Source organism: Salmo trutta, chromosome 27 (genome assembly GCF_901001165.1).
Source record: "Salmo trutta chromosome 27, fSalTru1.1, whole genome shotgun sequence".
NCBI lineage: Eukaryota > Metazoa > Chordata > Actinopteri > Salmoniformes > Salmonidae > Salmo > Salmo trutta.
The window spans coordinates 1,080,548-1,104,345 of NC_042983.1; the positions used below are offsets into that span (position 1 = coordinate 1,080,548).

Consider the following 23,798-nt stretch of genomic DNA (forward strand, 5'->3'; position numbering starts at 1 on the left):
TGTCTCTTGTTCCCTGTTTTCCCTAAAAGCTTGAGAGCAGCAGAGTGGCGTGGTCCAGGGGACAGGGACAGGGGCGCCATGCATGGACAGATGTCCCCAAACCTCATTATGTTATTCATAAAGTAAAAGGCACTTAAAAAAATCTTACATTCCAGTGTATTGTATATACAATATATTGTCTCTTTCGTTTGCTCTCTCGATCTCTCTCATATATATATAGTATGTATACACACACACACACACACACACACACACACACACACACACACACACACACACACACACACACACACACACACACACACACACACACACACACGATCATATAGGAAGGAATGCAAAGATGGAGGAGTATAAACACCAGACATTGTATATATAATAATATATATGTGACCTTTTAAAATAGTTTGGAGACAGCTGGTTATAATATTGGATATAGTACAAAAGGAAAGGAGTAACGAGAAGAAGATACAGCTTGGAGCACTCGTAAGGTTTAAGGTTCTTGTGGAGTGCAGAGAGGGACTCGTGGCAATAGGTTTCAGTTGCTCTGCAGGCAGCAAACGGAAGGAGTTGCATAGGCAAGAAATAACATGTGGTTCCTGATTAAATGGATCATAACAATAACACAGATCAGTGTAACAAAAGAACTCAACCAAACAAGCAAATATAAATTAAACAAGAATAATAACAAAGACAGTGAGGTAACTATCCACTTTCTGAAGCAAAAAAGCGGTTTTAAGAAAAACTTAAAACTGGCCAGCTTCCAAGTCAGCAGCGTATTGGTGCAGGGTCAGGGGAGGGGGGCAGAGTCCCGGTGGAATTGAGAGTGTGTGTTTGTGTGCGCTGAACTGAGTCAATCAGAGCAGGGCTCAGCAGTGTGTGGGTGTCTCTGTCAACTAGCCCTGTGTCTTGTTACTTTAGGGTGCTAAGGGGTAGTCGGGAGTCCAGGAGAGAAGGGGCACTACAGTTTAGTGTGGTAGGGTGGTAGGTGGGCACGTAGTAGTGCTACACTTCATTCAGTGTCCTGGTATTTTCTGGTTGTTGGTAGCATAGTCTACAGTTCTGTGTCCTGGTATTTCTGGATGTTGGTCTGGTAGTAGCCTCTCTTGGTGTGGTCTGCCAGCTGGCGTCGGTACTCTTCTTCTTCCTCTTCACTGGGGTAGAACCCACAACTCTCAGAGTATGGCAGCTTGGAGGGAGGGGTCTGGGGCTCAGGACGCGAGCTGGAACTGAACACACACACAGGCGCACACACACACACACACACACACACACACACACACACACACACACACACACACACACACACACACACACACATACATGTACAATACACACACACAATATAGTCAGTGAAAATCCCCACACGCAGATGAATATAGAGTACAACGGAATGCGGACAGACGTAACACAACACACTCACGGTACGAATGGGTAAAAACCCTCCCATGTTGAGTTCCTACCCTATAGGCTGAGGCCGGCTGTGATCCAGTTTCTGGGTCTTCACGGGGACAGCATAGATGTCTGGGTGCTTCTGAGCTATCTCCAACTGGCCAGAGACAGACATTAGTATGATGCTTTGATGACAACACAGATTAGCAGACACACACTCTTTCTCTCTCACTCACACACACATACACATTCAGAGGCGCATGCACACACACACATCCACCCACCCACCCTGGCGTTCTGGGCCTCCTGCAGCTCCAGCATCCTCTGAGCGCGTGCAAAGTGGTCCATCTTCTCAAAGGCCTTGATCTTCCCCAGGAACGACTTGAGGCTGGGGTCCTCAGGGCTCTCCCCTGGCTCCTCTGGGCCCCTAAAGGCCGCTGTGTTTGGGGCCGTGCTGCGGGTGGTGTCCTGGGTATTATAGGAAGGTTTGACGGCGATGGGGGGAGGTGCCAGTGGCTTGGCCTTGCCAAATGAGTTAAGGGTGCGAGGGAGAGGAGGGGGGTCGCTGGCAGGGCTGGAGGAGTGGGAGTTGTAGCCTCGGCTGGGGGGGGGCTCATATGACCCTATGGGAGGGACTACCTCATCCCTGATGAGCAGCTTTACCTTGAGGGGGAGGGAGGGTGGTGGTGGTGGGGGGGGGGGGGGGGGGGGGGGTAGGTGGACCAGCATAGAATTAGAATGAATCAAATCATTTTGATTCGATTCAGTCAATGAAATCATTCTATTTCTATGGGGACCAAACAGGGTCAGTCGCAGATCCGCAAACCAAACATTTCTATACGTGAATAGTAGATTTGTGACTAGAAAAACGCTTGAAACAATAATCATTAACTTTAGGCTTCCGCCCTCATTACCTCACTATTGATTTACTCTAGAATATCGGTTCAACAGACAAAGGTTCACAATACTATTAATGACTATGAGGTTTCACGAACACAGGTTTCACCACAAGGAATTTTGGGAGTTACTTTTTGCTAATTAGGTACCAGAGTGGTCTGCCGTTGGAGGAATCCGAGCCGTGGTGGGTGTGGTTTCTCCAGATCAGACCATTCTTCAGAGAGAAGGGGAGTTTGCTAGTTCTGATTTAGTTAAAAGAGCTAAGGGGTGGTGGGGGGTTTCAAACATTCAAATGTAAGTGGATGTTTGAAAACCACACAGTTGCCTAAAAATTTGAACTACCGGTTGACTTTAGGTACGAAAGATGGTAAAAGTGAATATAAGAGGAATTTGTATATGTGTGTGTGTCTGTCTCTCACCTTGGGGGGGTCAGGTACAAACGCGGGGGGTGGGCTGGCGCTGCTGAGCACCTCCCTGCTGCCCACCCTCCTGACACGACCACGGATCTCTGGACTACACCTGCGCAGGATCTGACCCCAAAAACACATATACACATAGGACAGGGTCAACAGGAAGTACCATGCAGGTTCACAGGCTGGGTCAAGGGTCAACCATGCTGATTATTGAAGGGTCATGTTTTAATTATAGAGGGGTTGTGTCTCTTTGCATTCAAAGGGCCAAGAGGTAACATCTGCATAAACCAGGTGCATAGAAGCAATTGTCAAGGCATCTGGTTACTAAGGGGCGAAGAGGAAGTTATACTGTACATGCAGTTAGTAGCCTATGTAACACTGTTATACACTGCTACCCTGGGACACACACCCACAGATTTTAAGTTCCTTGCACAGCAATAAAAAAAATCATATAGTTCCCTAGTGTGTTTCCAGTCTGTTTTTAACTACTGTACTAGAGAGAAACTGGCCACAGGCCTTTGGGAGGGCTATTATCATAGTGCTGAATGGCCTCTATTTCGAAAAATGTTTTGCTAAAGTGCATCTGACACATTGGGTATTCCTGAAACAACCCAAACAAATGCTAACCAGATGGTATTGATGTTGGTCATGTAGGCCTAGATTGGACTGGGGATATCATAGGTGTAATGATGTGTTTGAACTGTAGAGGGCAGAATAGATTCTTACAGCTCTGCATAGCACCAAGGTTGTGAGGTTAGGACATCACAATACATGGGCTGCTTATGGGCTGCATGTGTGTGTTGTTAACTATGCGTGTGTGTGTGTGTGTGTGTGTGTGCGTATCGCTGTGTATCTCTAACCTCCTCTGCCAGCACGGGCTCAGAGGAGCGGCTGATAGCGGACACGTGCAGTTGGTCAGCCGGCTCGTTGTCCAGCTCGTTATCCGTGTAAGCCACACCCTCATCCGCCGTGTCATCGTAGTCGCTGGCCAATCGGCTGTCCATGCTCAGGTAGTCGGCTGACATGGCTGACAGGTATGACATGCGGTCGTCATGGAGATCAAGGTCCATCTCCATCCAGTCCAGCTAAAAGAGACACATGATGGATCTTGGTGTACAGAGAGGAAGCAGAAACAAAAACAAAAACAAAGAAAGAAAAGAAAGAAGAACCGAGCTGTAGAGCACGAGTAGTAGAAGGATTCACACACAGTGAGCATGCTCACAACACAGAACTCAGGAAATAGAGCAAAAAACTTTTCACCATCTTAAAAGTGATAGAAAAGGCCGAAGTACAGTATGAAGAAACTAGACTAAGTATAGTAGTACCAAGGGAAATAGCTAAGATGGACTAGTACACAGAAGTTTACAGAAATAGCTTGATAGGAAAGAACAGTGAATATGCTATACAGTTGAAGTCAGAAGTTTACATACACCTTAGCCAAATACATTTCAACTCAGTTTTTCACAATTCCTGATATTTAATCCTAGTAAAAATTCCCTGTCTTAGGCCAGTTAGGATCACCACTTTATTTTAAGAATGTGAAATGTCAGAATAATAGGAGGGAGAATTATTTATTTCAGCTTTTATTTCTTTCATCACATTCCCAGTGGGTCAGAAGTTTACATAAACTCAATTAGTATTTGGTAGCGTTGCCTTTAAATTGTTTAACTTGAGTCAAACATTTCGGGGAGCCTTCCACAAGCTTCCCACAATAAGTTGGATGAATTTTGGCCCATTCCTCCTGACAGAGCTGGTGTCACTGAGTCAGGTTTGTAGGCCTCTTTGCTCACACACGCCTTTTCAGTTCTGCCCACACATTTTCTATGGGATTGAGGTCAGGGCTTTGTGATGGCCACTCCAATACCTTGACTGTTGTCCTTAAGCCATTTTGACACAGCTTTGGAAGTATGCTTGGGGTCAATGTCCATATGGAAGACCCATTTGTGACCAAGCTTTAACTTCCTGACTGATGCCTTGAGATGTTGCTTCAATATATCCACATAATTTTGCTTCCTCACGATGCCACCTATTTTGTGAAGTGCACCAGTCCCTCCTGCAGAAAAGCACCCCCACAACATGATGCTGTCACCCCCGTGATTCACGGTTGGGATGGTGTCCTTTGGCTTGCAAGCCTCCCACTTTTTCCTCAAAACATAACAATGGTCATTATGACCAAACAGTTCTATTTTTGTTTCATCAGACCAGAGGACATTTCTCCAAAAAGTACGATCTTTGTCCCCATGTGCAGTTGCAAACCGTAGTCTGGCTTTTTTATGGCGGTTTTGAAGCAGTGGCTTCTTCCTTGCTGAGCGGCCTTTCAGATTATGTCGATATAGGACTCGTTTTACTGTGGCTATAGATACCTTTGTATCTGTTTCCTCCAGCCTCTTCAAAAGGTCCTTTGCTGTTGTTCTGGGATTGATTTGCACTTTTCGCACCAAAGTACATTCATCTCTTGGAGACAGAACGCGTCTCCTTCCTGAGCGGTATGATGGCTGCGTGGTCCCATTGTGTTTATACTTGCGTACTATTGTTTGTACAGATGAACATGGTACCTTCAGGCATTTGGAAATTGCTCCCAAGGATGAACCAGACTTGTGGAGGTCTACAATATTTTTCCGAGATCTTGGCTGATTTCTTTAGATTTTCCCATGATGTCAAGCAAAGAGGCATTGAGTTTGAAGGTAGGCCTTGAAATACATCCACAGGTACACCTCCAATTGACTCAAATGAGGTCAATTAGCCTATCAGAAACTTCTAAAGCGATGACATCATTTTCTGGAATTTTCCAAGCTGTTTAAAGGCACAGTCAACTTAGTGTATGTAAACTTCTGACCCACTAGAATTGTGATACAGTGAATAAGAGAAATAATCTGTCTGTAAACAATTGTTGGAAAAATGACTCATGCACAAAGTAGATGTCCGAACCGACTTGCCAAAACTATAGTTTGTCAACAAGACATTTGTGGAGTGGTTGAAAAACAAGTTTTAATGACTCCAACCTACGTGTATGTAAACTTCTGACTTCAACTGTAGATTTGAAGTAGACAGTAAGACAATTCTACAGAACATGATTGAAACATGTACATAATACAGGGTGGAATAGTACAATAAGGATAGAAGAGGATAGGAGTGTAGCAGACTATAGCCACTGGGCACAGACGTCAATTCAACGTCTATTCCACGTTGGTTCAACATCATTTAATTGAAAGGAACTGGAAACACTGTTGTTTCAACCAGTGTGTGCCCAGTGGGTAGCATGTGTAGAGTAGAGTATATTATAGTGTTGTGAACTTAAGAAAAAATCCCTAACTGAAAATAAAATGTGATTGTTTTTGTTCACAATATTTTAAATGACAGTGCAGTTATCACAAAACTGCCACTAACAGATCCCGACCATCATCATAAAGGGAAACATTTGAACAAATAGGCTTACCTAATGCAACAATGATGGAACGTTAATAAGAGGGGATATGCATATTTCAAATGATTTGCCATGGATATATAAAGCCCCCCGCACCTTACCGTCATTATGAGTTGAAAAAAAAAAGCATTGATTCCATTCATTATTTCAGTTGATATGCAGCCATTGTTAAGGCCTTGAATTTGTGAAGTAATTAGCTAAATGAACAACTGCAAGACAATTGCAGCCTCACTAGTGCTACTGAAACAGGTGCGTCTTTCTCATATCACTGTTTACGTTCACTCCCATTTCAACAGGGTGTTACACCTGCATTGCTTGCTGTTTGTGGTTTTAGGCTGGGTTTCTGTAAAGCACTTTGTGAGATCTGCTCATGTAAAAAGTAAATACATCATGTAAATACATTTGATTTGATATCCCCTTTATAATGGGAGTTGAGACATAGCCTAGAGTTAACAGCATTAACCTTTTTAACCAGTAGATACCCGCATTTTGCCCTGTGTTTAATTTGTGTGCTTAAACTTGGTAGGCAGGCTGAACATGAAACAAAGTAGGCCCTTAATGAATATTCTATTTGGCTTCATCAAAAATGTTTTGTTGTATATTTCAGTCAGGAACCTGCCTAGGTTTAGAGTGGGTTGTAACCTATTCTAAATGCCACACTATAGCAGTTTGTGAAAAAAAAAACTCTGAAAATAGACAAGACAAATCCATTATTTCAAAAGTGCAGCTTACTTTTAATCAAGCAGTACATTTGAATTCATGATAAAGCTATCATGATTTGACAAGGAATGTAGCTTGTCTACAGTAGGCCTAATGGGAGTTTGGGTGTGCAGCACGCTTGTGTCTATAGGGAGTGGTCGAAATTGAGTGAGAGACACAATGGAGGTAAAAGAGAATTTAACCTTTACAGGATCGGTGGGTCCCCTGCGGGACGGTTGAGCTAACGTAGGCTAATGTGATTAGCATGAGGTTGTTCATTTAAGAGAAGAACTGTGATCACTTGGCTAGGTTTCTTTTTGGTGCGAGTCACTAATGCACATAACAAATGGAAGGAACACTAGAGTCAACGTGAATTAACGGTTGACTTTGGGACAAAATTTCACCTGCCCACTCGGGAAGCCACAAAGCAGATTCCAGATAACTAAGCCTACTGTATGACTTTGGTAGGAATTCATCTCCCCTTAGCAGTCATACCATGCAATAGGATTTCATGTGGAATTGTTTCAAATATTCTTAATGTTTTAACGGAAAGCCGATAAGAAAATAGCAGTTTAAATGTTGCAACAAAAAAAAAATCAATTTGGCACATCCCTAGTATAGTACATTATAGTACAGTACAGTATCCAGTGTATGAGCACTGTATGGTGAGTGTGTTTACCTTCCCCTCAGACACCCATACAGCCTGAGTCTGCTGCTCCCTGATAGAGTCCTTCACACTGCCATACCACGCATCGTTGGCCGAGTTCACATCAATAGTAGCTGTAGGGAGGAGCGCGCCGGAGCAAGGAGGAGAGGGAGGGAGGGAGAGAGGAGGAAAGAAGCGAAAGAATGGAAGAGAAAAGAAAGAGAAGGGTGAGAGATAATTGCAAGACGGATGAGAAGAGAACGAGTAGAGAGGGGGAGAGAGGGAGGGGGTGTAACAGATTATCCCTCATGCAGGAAGATCTTGTGTTCTATATTTGGCTGTTTAACTATTTGTTTATTGACGTTAGAGACTCGATAGTCATCTACAGAAATGGACTTAACATGAATCACTGGCCAACTACAGGATTGTGTGTGTGTCAGATAGTCATATACACATACAGAGAGACAGAGGGAGAGAGGTCAACTCACTGGCCAACTACAGTATTTACTGGAGTATGGACACTCCTGAGGGTGGTAGCTAAAAGTAAATGGTGTGTGTATGCATGTGTATCTGTTCGCGTATCTCTGTGTAACTGTGTGTGTGAAGCGGATCCATGTGTGTGACTAACCAGTGAATAGGTGAGAGCAGGTCTTCCTCAGTTTGACAGCCTGTTCATATAGTTTCCTAGCGCTGCGGTTGGACCCAGGTATCACCCTCTGCCTCATGGCCTTAACCCCTGGTTTACTGTCTGGGTTGAAAAAGATGACGACGGGGTACCACTGGGTGTAGTTCAGAGTGTCCACCGCCTTGGGAGTCACATCCAGCAGGGCATGCTTGTCCTACAGGGGACATGATGGGGGAGAGTGATTGAATGGAGAGAGAGAGACAGATAGAGGGGGACAAAGCGAGAGAGAGAGAGAGATAGAGGGTGAAAGAGAGAAAGATAGCTAGATCAGTGGTTCACAACCTTTTTTGAACCGTGGCACACCTTGATGGGATAAACATTTGACAATATTTCCAATATATATGTAACATGAACTATCAGCTATTATATGGCATCTTATTCAGAACACCTGGGCAATCAGCTACAAAAAATTATGCTTTAAACTTTTGTGCAGTTTTCAAGTGAATGGCTCAATTTAATAGCATTGATTGCAACAGAGTCAGCATTGTATGATATTACTTGTAAATCCGGTTGAGAACAAAGTAGAAAAAGATTTAACACTGACTTCTGCATGTCGTAGCTCATGCTCGAAATGTCATAGTGACAAATCAAAGATGTGCATCAAAGTTGTGTCTTTTCTTGTGTATATTACTGTTCATTTCTATCATAAAGCGTTGCGGAGAAATGCATCGTTAAACATCGGTTGCTAAAATCGGGATTTGGTTCGGTGGGAAAAATGTAAATTTATGTGGCCAATCCTCTGGATCCCCTTTGAGCCGGCCCTGCTTTGATAAGACACGGATCGAAAACCGTTAAAAATGACAGCCCAAATGGAATCTTTCTGCCACTTGCCTAAACACAGTCACAAAAGTAGGTAGATGAAAGGAGGCTACAGTACCAACATTGCTAGGGATAGATTGCGCTGCCAGTCTTGGTATCTCAATCTGCAAGTTTGCATTTAGTCATCGGAAACAGCTTCTTTCTGTGTCATGATTAAAACCGCATTTAGCTTTCTATTCAACATGTCCTGCAATGTAATCAAGTTCTGTGCGATTGAAATGCGTCAGCATTATTTAAGGGGGAATTTGGTGATGTTGCGCAAAAACATGTTATTCGCGGGTGTTCATCATAAATTAGTGTTCCAGATAGATTGATTGATTGATTGATAGAGAAAGGGAGAGAGAAGCTCTTACCTGCTCGATGATCTGGCGGATGGTGTTAAGTCTCACCACTCCTGAGGATTTCTCCGACCCGGCATCTTTAGGCTCCGTTTCTGACAATGGACAGAGACCGTGTTATTCAACAAATGACTAGTGTGACTCAAGACAGACAGAGACAGAGACAGACAGAGACAGACAACGTGAGAGACTCACTGGCGATGACAAACAGGTCAGGCAGCTCGTTGGCTAGCTTGTCATTGGCTGCATCAGCTATAGGACCAAACAGAACCACAGGACGTCTGAAACCAGCTACAGGACAAGAGAGGAGATGATGCTTTAGACAGTCACTCCTTTGCAGTAGTACAACCTAAAACAACATGACTATCATTACTGGGTTTATCATGGACAACATTAGGGGCCATATATAAATGTGTGTGTGGCGGGGGCTGACAGTGGCTAATAGTTAAATCAATAGAGACATTTTCTGTTTACCATCAAATGTCACGTTTGAGTGATGCGCGTGTTTCCTGACATCAACTCTTTGTAGCAGGATAGCGAACGTTGATGTTCTCTAAGGAACATTCTCCTCTCCCCCTCATCCCTTTTGCCATCTCTCCCCCTCTCCCTGTGGTGTGTGTTTCCTGTGTTCAGCGTGACGACCCACACACACTCTTCTCCCTCTCCCCTCTCAATTTCTCCCTTTTCTGTGTTACTCCTGTGTGTGTTTTGTTTTCTGTGTTACCTAATGCTGGCCTGCCCCTCTTTCACCCCTCATTCCTTCCTAAAATGCTGTCACCCCACCCCTCCCTTCGTCAATTATGTATTTCTCCTCAACTCTATCCCCCCCCGCCGTTTCCTGTGTGTTCCCCAATTATGGCCGGCATCTGTATCACGTCAAATCTCCACTCAAATCTGTATTCCTCTGAAACACTCCCCCCCTCCCTTTCCTCCCTTTTTAAATGATATATATTTTTTATTTAACCTTTATTTAACAAGGCAAGTCAGTTTAAGAACAAATTATTATTTACAATGACGGCCTACCCCGGCCAAACCCGGACGATGCTGGGCCAATTGTGCGGCGCACTATGGGACTCCCAATCACGGCCGGATGTGATACAGCCTACCTCTCCATGTGTGTAATTTCCTGTGTGGTTTCCGTGTGTTGACCAGACCCACCCTCTCTGAGCACGACTCTCTCGTACGCAGGGAAGCGTGTGGCGATGGGCGTAGCGCCGACATCCTCTCTGCTCTTCCTCAGCTCCTTCCTCTTGGCTGCCCTTTGACCTCTCAGACGCCAGAAGTCGGCGCGGTCCGTGCCAGCAGCCTTATGGGAGTTCTGTACGCTCGCCATCTGATCAGCCCTGGGAGAGAGAGGGGGAGGAAGGGAGAAAATGAGCAATAAGAGATGGGGATTATGAGGAGAGGTTAGAATGGTGAGAAGGAGGGAAGAGGGGTGATATGTTTTGAAAAAGCGATGGTGAAGTCAGCATAGAGTGAGGGCAATGTGTTGGGGTGATAAGAAGGTAAGTGGGTGTGGGAGAGGGAGAAAGATGAACCAAGACAAGTGTGTTTACGATAAAAGACAGAAAATAAACACTCTTTCAAGTTGTTTCAGTTCAAATAACTTCCCACAGCCAAGGTCTGAGAATCTATTCTAAGCGAAGGGAGAGCACATGGAAGGAGAAAAAGGGGGAGGAGAGGACATTAAAACAGAGGAGGAGGAGATGTTGGTGTAGTGGCAGGTTAGATGAGTGGTGTGTGTGTGTGTGTGTGTGTAGGGATCAGGGGGAGACTCTAGTGAAGGGATCATCACCTAGATTGAGCTGCGGCCCGCCAGTTGGGGAACTCTACTCTAGTGTGTGATCTAGGAGTATTTCATCCCAATGTGGGAGAGAGATGGCTCTGATTTGACTGATGTGGCTGAACACTCCCGACAGTCAACTGATGGCCAGGGAATCGTATCGGTCCTCTAAAAGTTACTATACTAGGGCCCAATCCTGACTTGAGAAATTTTAACTTAGTTTCCTCCCAGTCCATGCTCTAAGGACGATGTCTTGGACCTGAGCTAACTGTTACGGCTAAGGTTACACCCTCCCATTCCATATCATCTGCTCTAGTTAGGGATGATGTCTTGGACCCTAGCTAACTGTGCTACAGTAGCTAGCTCCTCGCTGTCTCTATCTCACCTGCTCAAGTTAGGGATGATGCCTTAGGGATGATTACCTGCTCTACCTAGGGATGATGGCTTAAGGATGATTACCTGCTCTTATTAGGGATGATGCCTTAGGGATGATTACTGGCTCTTATTAGGGATGATGTTTATGGGATGATTACCTGCCATTCTTAGGGATGACGCTTTAGGGATGATTACCTGCTCTTATTGGGGATGATGCCTTTCTCCAGCAGCTGTTTGTCCTTGCCGGTGCGGATGGCCAGCCAGTTGCCCAGCTTGCCATCGTAGAGAGTGTCCACCACTTTGAAGATCTCCCCTCTGGAGAAGGCCAGGCTCTGGGGAGCCTCCCGCTCATACTCAAAATGAGTCCTGATAAAGAACGAGTCCCCACGACCAGACACCAGGATGTCATTGTAGACTGGAGAGAGGGAGGAGAAAAGGAGAGAGGAGAGAGGGCGGGGAGGAGAGAAAGCGAGAGAGCTCATACTACAAATCCAAATTTACAATAGCATTCACTGTACATCAGTAGTCACCAACCCCTAGTTCTGAAGAGCTAAATGGCATGCAGAGTTTTGGTCAAGCCGAGCACTACCTTCCTGAAAACCCTGTAGCTCTCAACAACAAGGGTTAATGAACGTCAACAGGAACATTTGGTTGCTACAAGTGGTTCCTTACTACCCATGTTCCATGTCCCCCTTTCCTTTCCATGTGCGCCCATTCAGTCCCATTCTCTATGGATCACACTTGCACTCCACTATTGCCTGACGACAAACTGAATTCTTCTGCTGCTCTAAGTTCACTACATACTTCAGTCTGAGACTGCCATCGTTGAAGTCGTTTGTGAAAATGTAGGGTGTTGTACAAAACAAAGTAATCAGCGATTGGATTATCTCTAACCAATCAGAGTATCAAAGCCAATGATGATTTTTCAAAATGCAGCTTTACCCACATATGTTCAACCCATCGGTTTCTGGGACCAATCAGAACGGTTAGAATGAGTTTGCGTTCTAGAAATCGTCAGGGAGGTACTCCGATCCAGATTCATTGCGGAGAAGAAACTAATGTTCGTGGGCGTGGTGTAGTGTTTGGCCGGAGCAAGAAGTTTAGGTAGCCAGGCAAACACCACTACCCCCGAGGCACAATCTCACACCAAGGAGATAGGGATTACGAGGAGGAGAGAGAGAGAGAAAGAGGGGAGAGGAGAGAGAGCGCGACGAGGAGAGAAAGAGCGAAGAGGAGAGAGAGAGAGACATGGAGAGAAAGAGAGACGAGGAGAGAAAGAGCGACAGAGAGAAAGAGAGAGATAGGAGAATGGGAGAGGGAAGAGGAGAGGGAGAGTGAGGAAGAGAGAGAGAAAGGGAGGAAGAGATGACAAAGGGGTGAGATAAAGAAAGAGGAGGGATGAGAAAGGAAGAGAGAGATGGTGACAGTAGAGGTCAGTCATGCATGTCCTCTCCTAGGCTGGCTGTCTGTGTGTGTGTGTGTGTGTGTGTGTGTGTGTGTGTGTGCGCACGTGTGTGTGTATACGCCTGTGTGTGTGCGTGCGTACGCAGAGTTGAAAGTACAAGATTTGGTGGGGTTCCAAGTTCAATAGCTTTCCCACAGCGCTCCCCGACAACCCAGCTGCTAGCTTTACACAGCCTGGCTGGCTAATAGACCGCACCTCCACAATTCACTGCTCCCTACTTGCCTGCCTGCCTGTCTTTCTGTCTGTTAGTCTGTCTGCAGATGAGGCCCCTGGTACCTCTCACACACACAGGATGCATCCCAAAAGTAGTGCACTACGAAATGAAATAGGGTGCCATCATAGTTAAGACACAACTAAGCACCCACACAAACATAAGGTTTATAGGCTAGTAGTATACACATAGTTCACACTAACACAGTTTTTAAAGATTCATTCATTTAAAGATTAACTTACATAGTACATACATAAACCCTAACACAGTTATACAGAGACTCGGTTTGTACTGTACATGTTACATGTCACATTTCAGGGGCAATGGGTTTATAAGGCTATGTTCTCATTACGTAACCTGTGTGTGTGTGCATGCATGACTGGCTGTAACTGGTTTCAGTGCCGATGGGCAACAAGCTGGCGTCTCTGTATCACACTGACACAAAGTTATTGTATATGTGTGTGTGTACTTGTCTGCATTTGTGTGATTGTGCATGCATGCGTGCGTGTAGCCCTGGGGTCTGACCCTCAGTGTTTGTGTAATGAGTAGAGAGGAGCATGGAGAGGACAGTGTGCACTACTCTGCGCATGGGGCTATTCCACTCTTCACTTTAATACTTTCATATCCTGCTGCGTATAGCACCTATTCAACTAGACTGACTAAGAAAAAGGACTGACCCACTCTCCCTTTTCTTTTTCCATCAAGCTGTTCCACGTTGTTCATTTGTAACTCAGCCAAAGTTTAGTAGCTCGGTTAGGGAGCATGGCGATTGTAATGCCAGGGTAGTGGGTTCAATTCCCAGGACCATCCGTATGCAAAATGTGTGCACGCATGACTAAGTCACCTTGGATAAAAGTGTCTGCTAAATGGGATATATTATTATTATTATAGTATTGTCTTGTCAGGAAACATTTCATAATTTGGTGAACGCTACCATATTCCCCTGAAATGAAATCAGATTATGTGGATAACTATGGAATAGTGAGGGGCAGTGTAAGATTAGCGCTTTGGAACTCTCTGGAAAACGATAGAAGTCAAGAACCATAGAAGTGTATATGGAACCTATGTCTAGAGCCCTCTGAAGTACTATAGAACCAGGAAACTCTGGGAACCCTGTCAAACACGAAGACTAGAGAACTCTCTAGAACTCTGTGAGACTCTCTCTAGAACCTTGTAGAAGCCTCACCATCAGGTTTACTCTGGGCCAGTATGGTGACATCCTCTCCTTTAGGAATCTCCAACAGGAACAGAACAGCCTCTTCTCTCACGATGCCTCGGAAGTCAACGCTATTGACCTGCACACACACACACGCACGCACACACACACACAAAGGGGGAAATGAAGGGTTGTTTATTGACTACAATTCAAAATATGAGTCTCCAGTTATCAACACATCAACACAACAGATATTCGCTTTCAGAAAGTTGGTGTTGACTTTACAGATGTACAGTATTTGCCTTTGGTGTACAGGTTTTGTATTGAATTCAGATGTTCCAATGCCGTTCACGGTGCCAAAGATGGTTACCTTCATGATTTGGTCTCCTGTGCGTAGCCCCTCCTCCTCGGCAGGACTGCCCTCCTGGATGCCAGCGATGAAGATGCCCACATCGTTACCGCCCGCCAGCCTCAGACCCACACTGTCCCCCTTCTGGAAACTCACCATCACCGTGTTAGCACTGAATGGATGGCAACATTACAAGTGGTCACATTAGGATCAACTCAATTGGTGAGATTCTTTGGAAACAAAGGTCGTGGAACTTTCTTTACCCCAATTGAAACACTGGCTTAGGAACAATCCTTTTGTAAAAACCAAAAAACATGCAAAAAACCTAAGTCATTATCAATTTAAGTTCTGTCCCTTTAAACTCAGACTACATGTAGCTAGTTGTAGGTAACAGAAGTCCTGATCAAGGTCAGACTACGAGGCAGTTAGTCTGCAGCTAGTTGTGTATTCTAGGTTTCACCTGCAGTAGAGAGAGGAGGGTTGAGACACTCCTTCCTTCCCTCAGACTACAGACAAATAGTGCCTGTCAGCACACCCAGCCCAGCGCTAGGAAAACGTAAAAATAACCCTCCCTCCCTACGGACACACACACACACATAAACGCACACACAGCAGAGAGATGGAGCCATGGATGCATCATGAATATGAATGAGGAAAGGAGATGGAAAAGAAAGGAGAGTCCACCTCTGACTCCCTCTTTCCATGTGCTAGCCTGGTCAGTGTTTCTTATAGGGCACTATAACTCTGGACAGCGATCTACTCACCCATAGAGCTCTTCATCCTCTGGGCTGGGGCGTAGCAGAATCTTAGGAGTAATCTTTGCTGACGCTGGTAAACAACAAACACACATACATGAACACATCTAAACAAATACTGATGGGTGAGTTCTCATCAATGACCACCCGAACTGGTTGATTACATACTCAATCAATGACAGGCTAGATAATGCCAGACTGAAAAGCTGTAGACTAACACCTAGTTACGAATGTTATAAGATTTAATTTAAACAGGGCTTAGGTAGGATTTGAGGACACTTTTCTAGATGCATTGTGGGTAAAAGATGCATTGTGGGTACCTGGTTGCTCGTCGAGGCGTGGCAGCCCCTCTGAGGACAGTACGGCAGGGCCCGGGTCGTTTGGGTCCTGTAGGGGGGGCACCCTAAAGGGCGAGGCCATGGCAGACATCTTGGCTACCCTGGGAGAGTCTTCCAGGCTAGTTAGAGGTCTGGGTGGGAGGGACACAAACTGGATAGGTTGGACACTGTAACAAGAACTGTAACAGTACCTCACTGACCTATTCTGAAGCTCTCCTCTCACATACATCCACCCACCCTCCCTCCCAGGACAGGTTGGACACTGGAACAATACTGGAACAATGTATTGGTTATATAACACAGTACAGTAACAACAACTTTAATAATATATCTGACTGACCTATACTGTATCTGTCTTCTCCTCCTCTCACATCTCTAATCCATCCATATATTCATCAACAGACAGGTTCTCTCCCCCCCACCCCCCCACCCACCTGGGGTTCTCTCTCTCGTTGGAGGAGTGGGAAGATAGGTCCGACTGGCGAGATCTACGGTCCTCCTGTGGGGAGTAGGACTCCATCTCTGAGATATCTGAGAGAGAGACAGAGAGGGAAACATAGGAGATTATAGAGACATGGAAATCGTATGGACTGTGTTCCCTTCACCAGGAGAACTTGTACACCAGTGGAAACCTGATTGGTTGCCCCAAGAAGAATCACCAGTCCCCTAGCTGTGTAGGAGTCAGATATAGGTAGAGTTAATGAAGCATTCTCTGCCTCTCTACAACACGCTCTGAGTGACTTCACAGTATATACAAAGTTCTGTACTATACTGTACGGTCCATCTAAACCACAGTAAATGCTGTAGAGTATATTAATGTCATTTTAAACCAGAGTATACAGTATACTGTCATTCTAAACCAGAGTGACTGTTGGAAATTCTGAAGATTTGCCAAAGTCCTCACAAAGGCATACTGACATACAGTACATATAGTATTTAGTATGCAAATATGATATCTGTGACTCATAACAACTGAAGAGGTTAAGTTTCCAGATCCGTGTTGCTATGTATTCTATGACTAGATAGATATGTAGTAGATTATCTGTATGGTTTCATAACAGTGAAATTAAAAGATAGTGAGCACCAGATGCCACACTAGGCCTTAGTACACTACTGACATTTACAGACTGCACTGTACAGTACAGAGATCTAACAGGCCTCAGTCACTTCGTTCTGTCACTCTGTTCCTGTTCATTCCCTCTGATGTCTCTGCCAATGAGAAGCCTTTCATTGGTCTGTCATGGTTTTGATCTTCTAAAACTGTCTCGGTTCTAGATGTGGGACTCAGAGCAGTGTTCTAAAGAGTAGGAGGAGAGAAGGGGGAGGAGGGAGAGTACAGAGAAGCATGTGGAAAAGAGGAGCTTTTAACAGGCTTTGAGAGGACCCAGGTGTTAGAGCGAAAGAAAGCGACAGAGAGACTGTGAAACTGCCCTGTTTAAAATATGCCATAGGTCGATAGATAGACACATCATATCTAGTGCCCTGTAACCTAACCATGAAAAATCCCAGGCCCATAGCCCAGAAAACTATTGCCCAGAGTGTTTTCAGGTCAATAAAACTCTGGGCCCTAAACTATTCCCCCATAGCTCTATGGCTTTAGCACTGGCTCGGGCGTAGCAGTATATTCAGTCTCACTCCATTACCAAATACATTTTTTCACATTTAATTGTCCAATTAAAAAGTGATTTAAGTGAATTTGTTAGTGGGGCCGACCATGGTGATGTTTCCTTGGGACAGTCCATTAAATCTCTATTAATTAAATTACAGTTAGTCATTGAGACAGACTGTTACTGTAACACACCATGGTGTAGTGAAGGGCAGTGGAGGGGAAAAAGTGATGACTCCATGGTCCTCATCAGGGAGAGAGAGAGGGGAGGGGGATGGGAGGAGGAAGATGGGAGAGAGGGAGATTGATGGAAATATGGAGGGAAAAAGACCATAAGAGCGAGGGAGTGAAGGAGCAATAGCAAAGGAGAAAGAAAGAGAGAGATAGAGGGAGGGAGTGGCGAGGGAAGTCGTTACTGTGAGTGGTGGTGCTGCATCTGAAAGAGCATGATCCTGTTGCATCAACACTCCTCAGCTCCTGTAAAGAACTTCAGACAGAGAGACAGACAGACACAGAGACAGATAGGCAGACATACAGACACCGAGGTAGATAGACAGACTGACAGACGGCTGAATAGACAGATGGCTGGACAGACAGACATGCCTCTCATAACAGCAGATGGTATATTTCCAGCAGGAGAGCCACACATACAGTAACAGGCGGACTTATTGACGGGTGGATTGAAACATCGAATCATGAAAGCCATAAACAGGTAAAAATGAAAGATGAACAAAGCTAGTTGATTGGTTGGTTGGTTTAGCCGGTGTGTATGTGTGTGAGCAGTGATGTAGTGGTGCCTGGAGAAGTGGGTATACTCAAATTTTGCCCAAAATTTCCCAAACGTCTTGTGTGAAAAATGTAAAAACAGTGACACACTGAATGTCCTAAAATGATAAATCCCATATTGGTCTTTCAGTCAGGCCAACCCAAGCAGTACTGTTCAAATGTTTAATAGTAGGCCTATTATTGAAATAGATATGAGACTATCAACTGAGTTAGAAATTCACACGTACAGTATCAGACCCCCCCCCCCCCCCAAAACAAATACAAAAAATTGGATGTTCTAATTCCACAACAATTTTTAAGCCACATCAGGAGACCACTTGTGAGGTCTGGGAAAAATGTTAAAAATGACGATTTTTTTGTTTGTAGTTCCCCTTTAATTCAAATGTGCAGGCATCTAACACTGAGTCCCGTGTGGCTCAGTTGTTAGAGCATGGTGTTTGCAACGCCAGGGTTGTGGGTTCGATTCCCACAGGGGACCAGTACGGAGAAAAAAAAATATAATACTTATAATAATGTATGAAATGTATGCATTCACTACTGTAAGTCGCTCTGGATAAGAGCTTCTGCTAAAATTACTAAAATGTTGTTTGGTTAGTGGAGTTTCTGTAGCACACATGAGATGGAGTTTGCAAAACAAATGGCCACTGGATTGATGCAAATAATCATGAAATCCTTCTGCCAGGAAGGCATAGGCTACTTTGTAGCTAGTTAACATTTAATTGAGAAGGTGTTAGGGAAAGCCTTTCCATCTACCAGAAGGAGGTTAGGAATATCATTAATGTCGCTACATTTTCCCTGTTCTTAATTGTTTGAAACCTGGATGTTTTACTTCATATTATGAGGCATGTCTTACCTTGCTTCAAAGTAGCCTATAGCCAAAATCCCACCAAAGAAACATGGAGGCAATTACTTGATAAAGACTTCCTCATATGTGCCCTCCTGTTCAACTTTCCTTCATTGTCTAGTAGCCAAAGGCATCATCCTAGTCATATTAGCAACTCATGATAGTTGTTGCATCTTTAGATCTCCCCTCTTTCTATATTTCGAATGGATATTTCCATCTCTGTCCATGAAACCACTTGCATGTGCGGTGCGCATTTTAGAACAGTATTTTCCCGCAAATTTAATTTTGAAACATTTGCATGTAGGCCTGCCACCGTGTGCACATTGCTGCGCTTAAAACATGATAAATAAAAGTTTATCAACATTTTAAGCTAAACATTCTGATTTGTTCCATCAGCCATATTAATTGATACAGCGTATACCTCCGCTACAATACTTTGATACGCAGCATGGGGATTAAGAAGTGAGTATACGCAATGCCCACAAAAAAAGTGGTTATATGGTGTACACTGTACCTGCGTATACCCTCAGTGGTGTAGTGGAGGGTATGTTTGTTAGATTGAGGGTCTGTTTGTTAATATGTACTGAACAGAGTGGTCTGTTTTTGTACTGTGTGCACCGCCCCCCTCCCCTCTCTGCTTTCCCTGCTCTCTCTCCCCCCTCTTTAATCAGAGTACTGGCAGAGGCACTGGCAGGGGCACAGGCTGGGCGGCTAGGACTTTGGCAGGGGAGGAGAGAGATATAAACAAACCAAGCTAAAGAGAAATAACAGGCCGATAACATCCACCGTCGGAAGGTTTAAACTCCGGAGGGAAAGCACACAGGGTACTTTAGAGTAAGGGTTGAGATTACGGTCTCAGAGGCACAGGTCCTCCAGGACCCCCCCCACCCCCCCCCCCCCCCGACAATCTCAACTGGATTATATGGAGGGGTGGGGTGAGAAAGTAGTGGCGTCAGGATGTTTGGTTTATGTGGAGGGGTATCTAGATAATAGTGGAATAAGGAATTTACTGAAAGACCACATCCAAAACGAATGGTTTATGAGGAGACAGGCAGTAAGGATGCAGGCAGTAATGTTGCAGGCAGTAAGTGGGTCAGCCAGTGATCCTGCTCTTCTCTGTTCTCTATTCAAATCCTCAACTGCCCTCCTATTCCCTGCCTTCAGCCACCCACTACTTCCTGGTAATCCGCCTATCAGAGCTGGTTTGCTGTGACAGGAGACAGGCACGGAAATCAGGTTTGTTTTCATAGGCTGGCCTGAGATCAGTTTGTCACACATACTGTCACAATGACAGGAAGAGACCATGTCTGTAATGTTAATGATAGCCCTGAAAATGAAAATATTACTTTGTATGAAATGGTAATGTTGTATGTGTTATTTTAACTATGTGTTAAAATACTGACAATTATTCACTAAAATCCTAGTATTCAACTCCTGTTAATACTGAAAGAAGAATATTAATATGTTGTTACAATGGTTATAATGATGCAGTAATCGTACCCACTTATACTGTTCTAAACACGGTTTTTCACGCAATTCCAAATCTTATTTGGAATTGAAATATAGCTACGTTTTTACCCCCTCTCTAAGTTGTTGTATGTTTTTACTAATGACAGAATATGCTCAAATATGTATCAAAGCTATAGATAGAATAAAACAATCACTTAAAGTGGTACAAAGCTTGTACTACATGTACTTTTAAGTACAACTAAAACTACAGTAAAATATTTGTACCAAATGTACAGTAAAAAATGTAATATTTGTTCCATTGGCATTATTCAACCTACTGTCCTTAATAAATCACACAGTACAAAATAGATAGTGATTAAAATATTTTATTGGTTTTAGGAAAATATTAAAAAGTTAAAGTTTAATAGCAAAAAAGGAAGTGCAAAGTGTAAAAGCTTTACAACTTGTAGTAGTGTAGCGGTTGGCAGAGTTCATTTTTACAGTTTAAAGGCAACCAATGCAAACATTACTGTTGTGACTCTCTTGGGTGGTCCTTCATCTAAAAGAATGACATTTTATCTGGAAGAGAGAAGACAAAAAAGGATTTCTCTTTTGTAGGTTACGATTGAGGAAATCTATTTTTGTTGTCAATACTTTATATTCATGGTCAGTTTAACTTCCTAGTATGAGAGTAAACGTCCAAAATGTTTACCCTTAAATAGCATACTTAGGCTAGTAATGAACCACTTTAGGTCACTATGTCCTGTCTGTACATTAAGTACATTAAGTCAACTAAGAATGGACTCTATAACCTCTGTGTGTGTGCGATATGGCAGCTGCAAGCAGAAACGTGAGACTTTCCAATTTCGTGTCCCATTTTTATTTTTAACCCGTTGAATGCCAGATATTTTTACTGCAACAGGGCCGTTGCCTGAGTTGGTGGCTGTCTACTCTGGAGGAATGTTGAAATAATGCCATTGGATACTTTTGAATATCGTTTTCTATTGATAACAAACCTGAGCAAACTTTGATATCTTCACCTAAATCCTAAATTGATCAGTAACAGATGTAATATGTTTCTATTTGACCTTTTAAACCTGCAAATGTAATGTACACTACTACATCATCTGAAGTGATTTGACCTATTCATACTTGTGAAAGACCCAGTTTTGAGCCAAAGAATGGTGCTGGTTTTCATGATCACTGTATAGTGTTGCCAATTAGACTTGGCAACACTATACAGTACAGTGATCAATGATCTGTAAGTGCAGGGGAGCAGAGAAAACTAACACGTACTGTAGCCCTCTGGGACTTCTACAGGCAATCTAAACCACTCAAACCCCACTACACTCTGTGAATACTGCTTTGCTATTGGTCAGGACAGGTGTCCGTAATCCCTCCCCCTCCCCAGTTAGCCACTCACCATCAGGTTCGGAGTCGGAGTCTACGAGGGGCGGGATACGGATGAGGATCTGGCGGCGGTCTCTCTGGACGACCAGTTGGAGTTTTCCTCTAGACTTCTCTATGAGCTTCCCTGCATCGTTCAGCGACAGGTTCTCTGTTACTGTCCCATTGATCTGGAGCGAGGGAGGAGAGGAGCGAGATGGGAGAGGAGAGGACAGGAGAGAGAGAGAGAGAAGGAGAAATGAGATTAGTGTAAATGAGTGTTAGATGAGTAGTGATTTGACAGTTTGGTGGGAGAGAGGATTTAAAATGTTCCTCTTTGGCAGCATTCTTCTTTGTAGCCATGCCAACAACGACCGATTTAACTTACATTGAGAGTGTATGTGTGTGTAAAGGAGAGAACAAGAGATTAATTGTGTGTGTGTGTGTGTGTGTGTGGTATATTACCTTGAGGATGATGTCTCCCTCCTGTAGGTTTCCGTCCTTGGCAGCCAGTCCTGTACTGGTCATCTCCTTGATGAATATCTGACTGCCCAGACGCAGACCATACTCTAGACACACATAAACACACACACACACACTTAGCTGTGGCAACCAGAGAACGAATATACACAGCCCGACCTTAAAACCACGTTCACCTCTGACCTTGCAACCTTATAGCACAAATAAAAACTGACCCTTCCAAATCAAAGCAGTAAATATTTTCTGTGTCCCAAATGAGCCCTGGTCAAATGTATTGCACTATACAGTATACACAGTAGGCAATAGGGTGCCATTTGGGACTCGGTCATTCATAAGCTCCCTCCTTCCTGTGCACAACATCCCTTCTTAAGGGCTACCACTTATTGTAAAGGACCAGACATGATTTGTAATTGTATTTATTATGGATACCCATTAGTTCCTGCCAAGGCAGCAGGCTACTCTTCCTGGGGTCCAGCAAAATTAAGGCAGTTAAACAATTTTAAAAACATTACAATACATTCACAACAGATTTCACAAAACACTAAGTGTGTGCCCTCAGGCCCCTACTCCACTACCACATATCTACAACACAAAATCCATTTGTACGTGTGTGTAAATGTGTATGTTATCGTGTGTGTATGCATGTCTGTGTCTATGTTTGTGTTGTTTCACAGTCCCTGCTGTTCCATAAGATGTATTTTTATCTGTTTTTAAAAAAATCAAATTTAACTGCTTGCATCAGTTACTTGATGCCGAATAGAGTTCCATGTAGTCATGGCTCTATGTAGTACTGTGTTCCTTCTATAGTCTGTTCTGGACTTGGGGACTGTGAAGAGACCTCTTGTGGCATGTCTTGTGGGGTATGCATGGGTGTCCGAGCTGTGTGCCCGTAGTTTAGACAGACAGCCCGGTGCATTCAACATGTCAATACCTCTCATAAATACAAGTAGTGATGAAGTCAATCTCTCCTCCACTTTGAGCCAGGAGAGATTGACATGCATATTATTAATATTAGCTCTCTGTGTGCATCCAAGGGCCAGCCGTGCTGCCCTGTTCTGAGCCATTTGCAGGCAGTCCCTCTTTGTGGCACCTGACCACACGACTGAACAGTAGTCCAGGTGCGACAAAACTAGGGCCTGTAGGACCTGCCTTGTTGATAGTGCTGTTAAGGTAGAGCAGTGCTTTATTATGGACAGTCTTTTCCCCATTTTAGCTACTGTTGTATCAATATGTTTTGACCATGACAGTTTATAATCCAGGGTTACTCCAAGCAGTTTAGTCACCTCAACTTGTTCAATTTCCACATTATTTATTACAATATTTAATTAAGGTTTAGGGTTTAGTGAATGATTTGTCCCAAATACAATGCATTTAGTTTCTGAAATACTTAGGACTAACTTATTTCTTGCCACCCATTCTGAAACTAACTGTAACTCTTTGTTAAGTGTTGCAGTCATTTCAGTCGCTCTAGTAGCTGACGTGTATAGTGTTGAGTCATCCGC

General features: G+C 44.0%; 1 protein-coding gene across 5 annotated transcripts in view; it reads right to left on the bottom strand.

Annotated features, from left to right (window-relative positions):
• Positions 1–379: 379 nt before the first annotated feature.
• Positions 380–23,798, bottom strand: part of LOC115164101 (tight junction protein ZO-2) — a 109,486-nt gene continuing 86,067 nt past the window's right edge. For 3 of the 5 annotated variants that reach the window (XM_029716228.1, XM_029716227.1, XM_029716232.1), the window contains exons 6-23: positions 22,282–22,385; positions 21,854–22,007; positions 16,180–16,276; positions 15,728–15,876; positions 15,417–15,480; positions 14,674–14,824; positions 14,334–14,442; positions 11,667–11,886; positions 10,472–10,656; positions 9,509–9,604; positions 9,329–9,408; positions 8,100–8,310; positions 7,505–7,605; positions 3,563–3,787; positions 2,709–2,819; positions 1,681–2,055; positions 1,464–1,549; positions 380–1,229 (exon numbers count right to left, since the gene is read on the bottom strand). In XM_029716228.1, the coding sequence (XP_029572088.1) occupies positions 1,055–1,229; positions 1,464–1,549; positions 1,681–2,055; positions 2,709–2,819; positions 3,563–3,787; positions 7,505–7,605; positions 8,100–8,310; positions 9,329–9,408; positions 9,509–9,604; positions 10,472–10,656; positions 11,667–11,886; positions 14,334–14,442; positions 14,674–14,824; positions 15,417–15,480; positions 15,728–15,876; positions 16,180–16,276; positions 21,854–22,007; positions 22,282–22,385 (2,693 nt within the window). In that variant the 3' untranslated portion in view covers positions 380–1,054. Of the gene's footprint in view, positions 1,230–1,463; positions 1,550–1,676; positions 2,056–2,708; positions 2,820–3,562; positions 3,788–7,504; positions 7,606–8,099; positions 8,311–9,328; positions 9,409–9,508; positions 9,605–10,471; positions 10,657–11,666; positions 11,887–14,333; positions 14,443–14,673; positions 14,825–15,416; positions 15,481–15,727; positions 15,877–16,179; positions 16,277–21,853; positions 22,008–22,281; positions 22,386–23,798 lie in introns of all 5 variants that reach the window. The other 2 variants (XM_029716230.1, XM_029716229.1) reach the window with 2 other exon arrangements.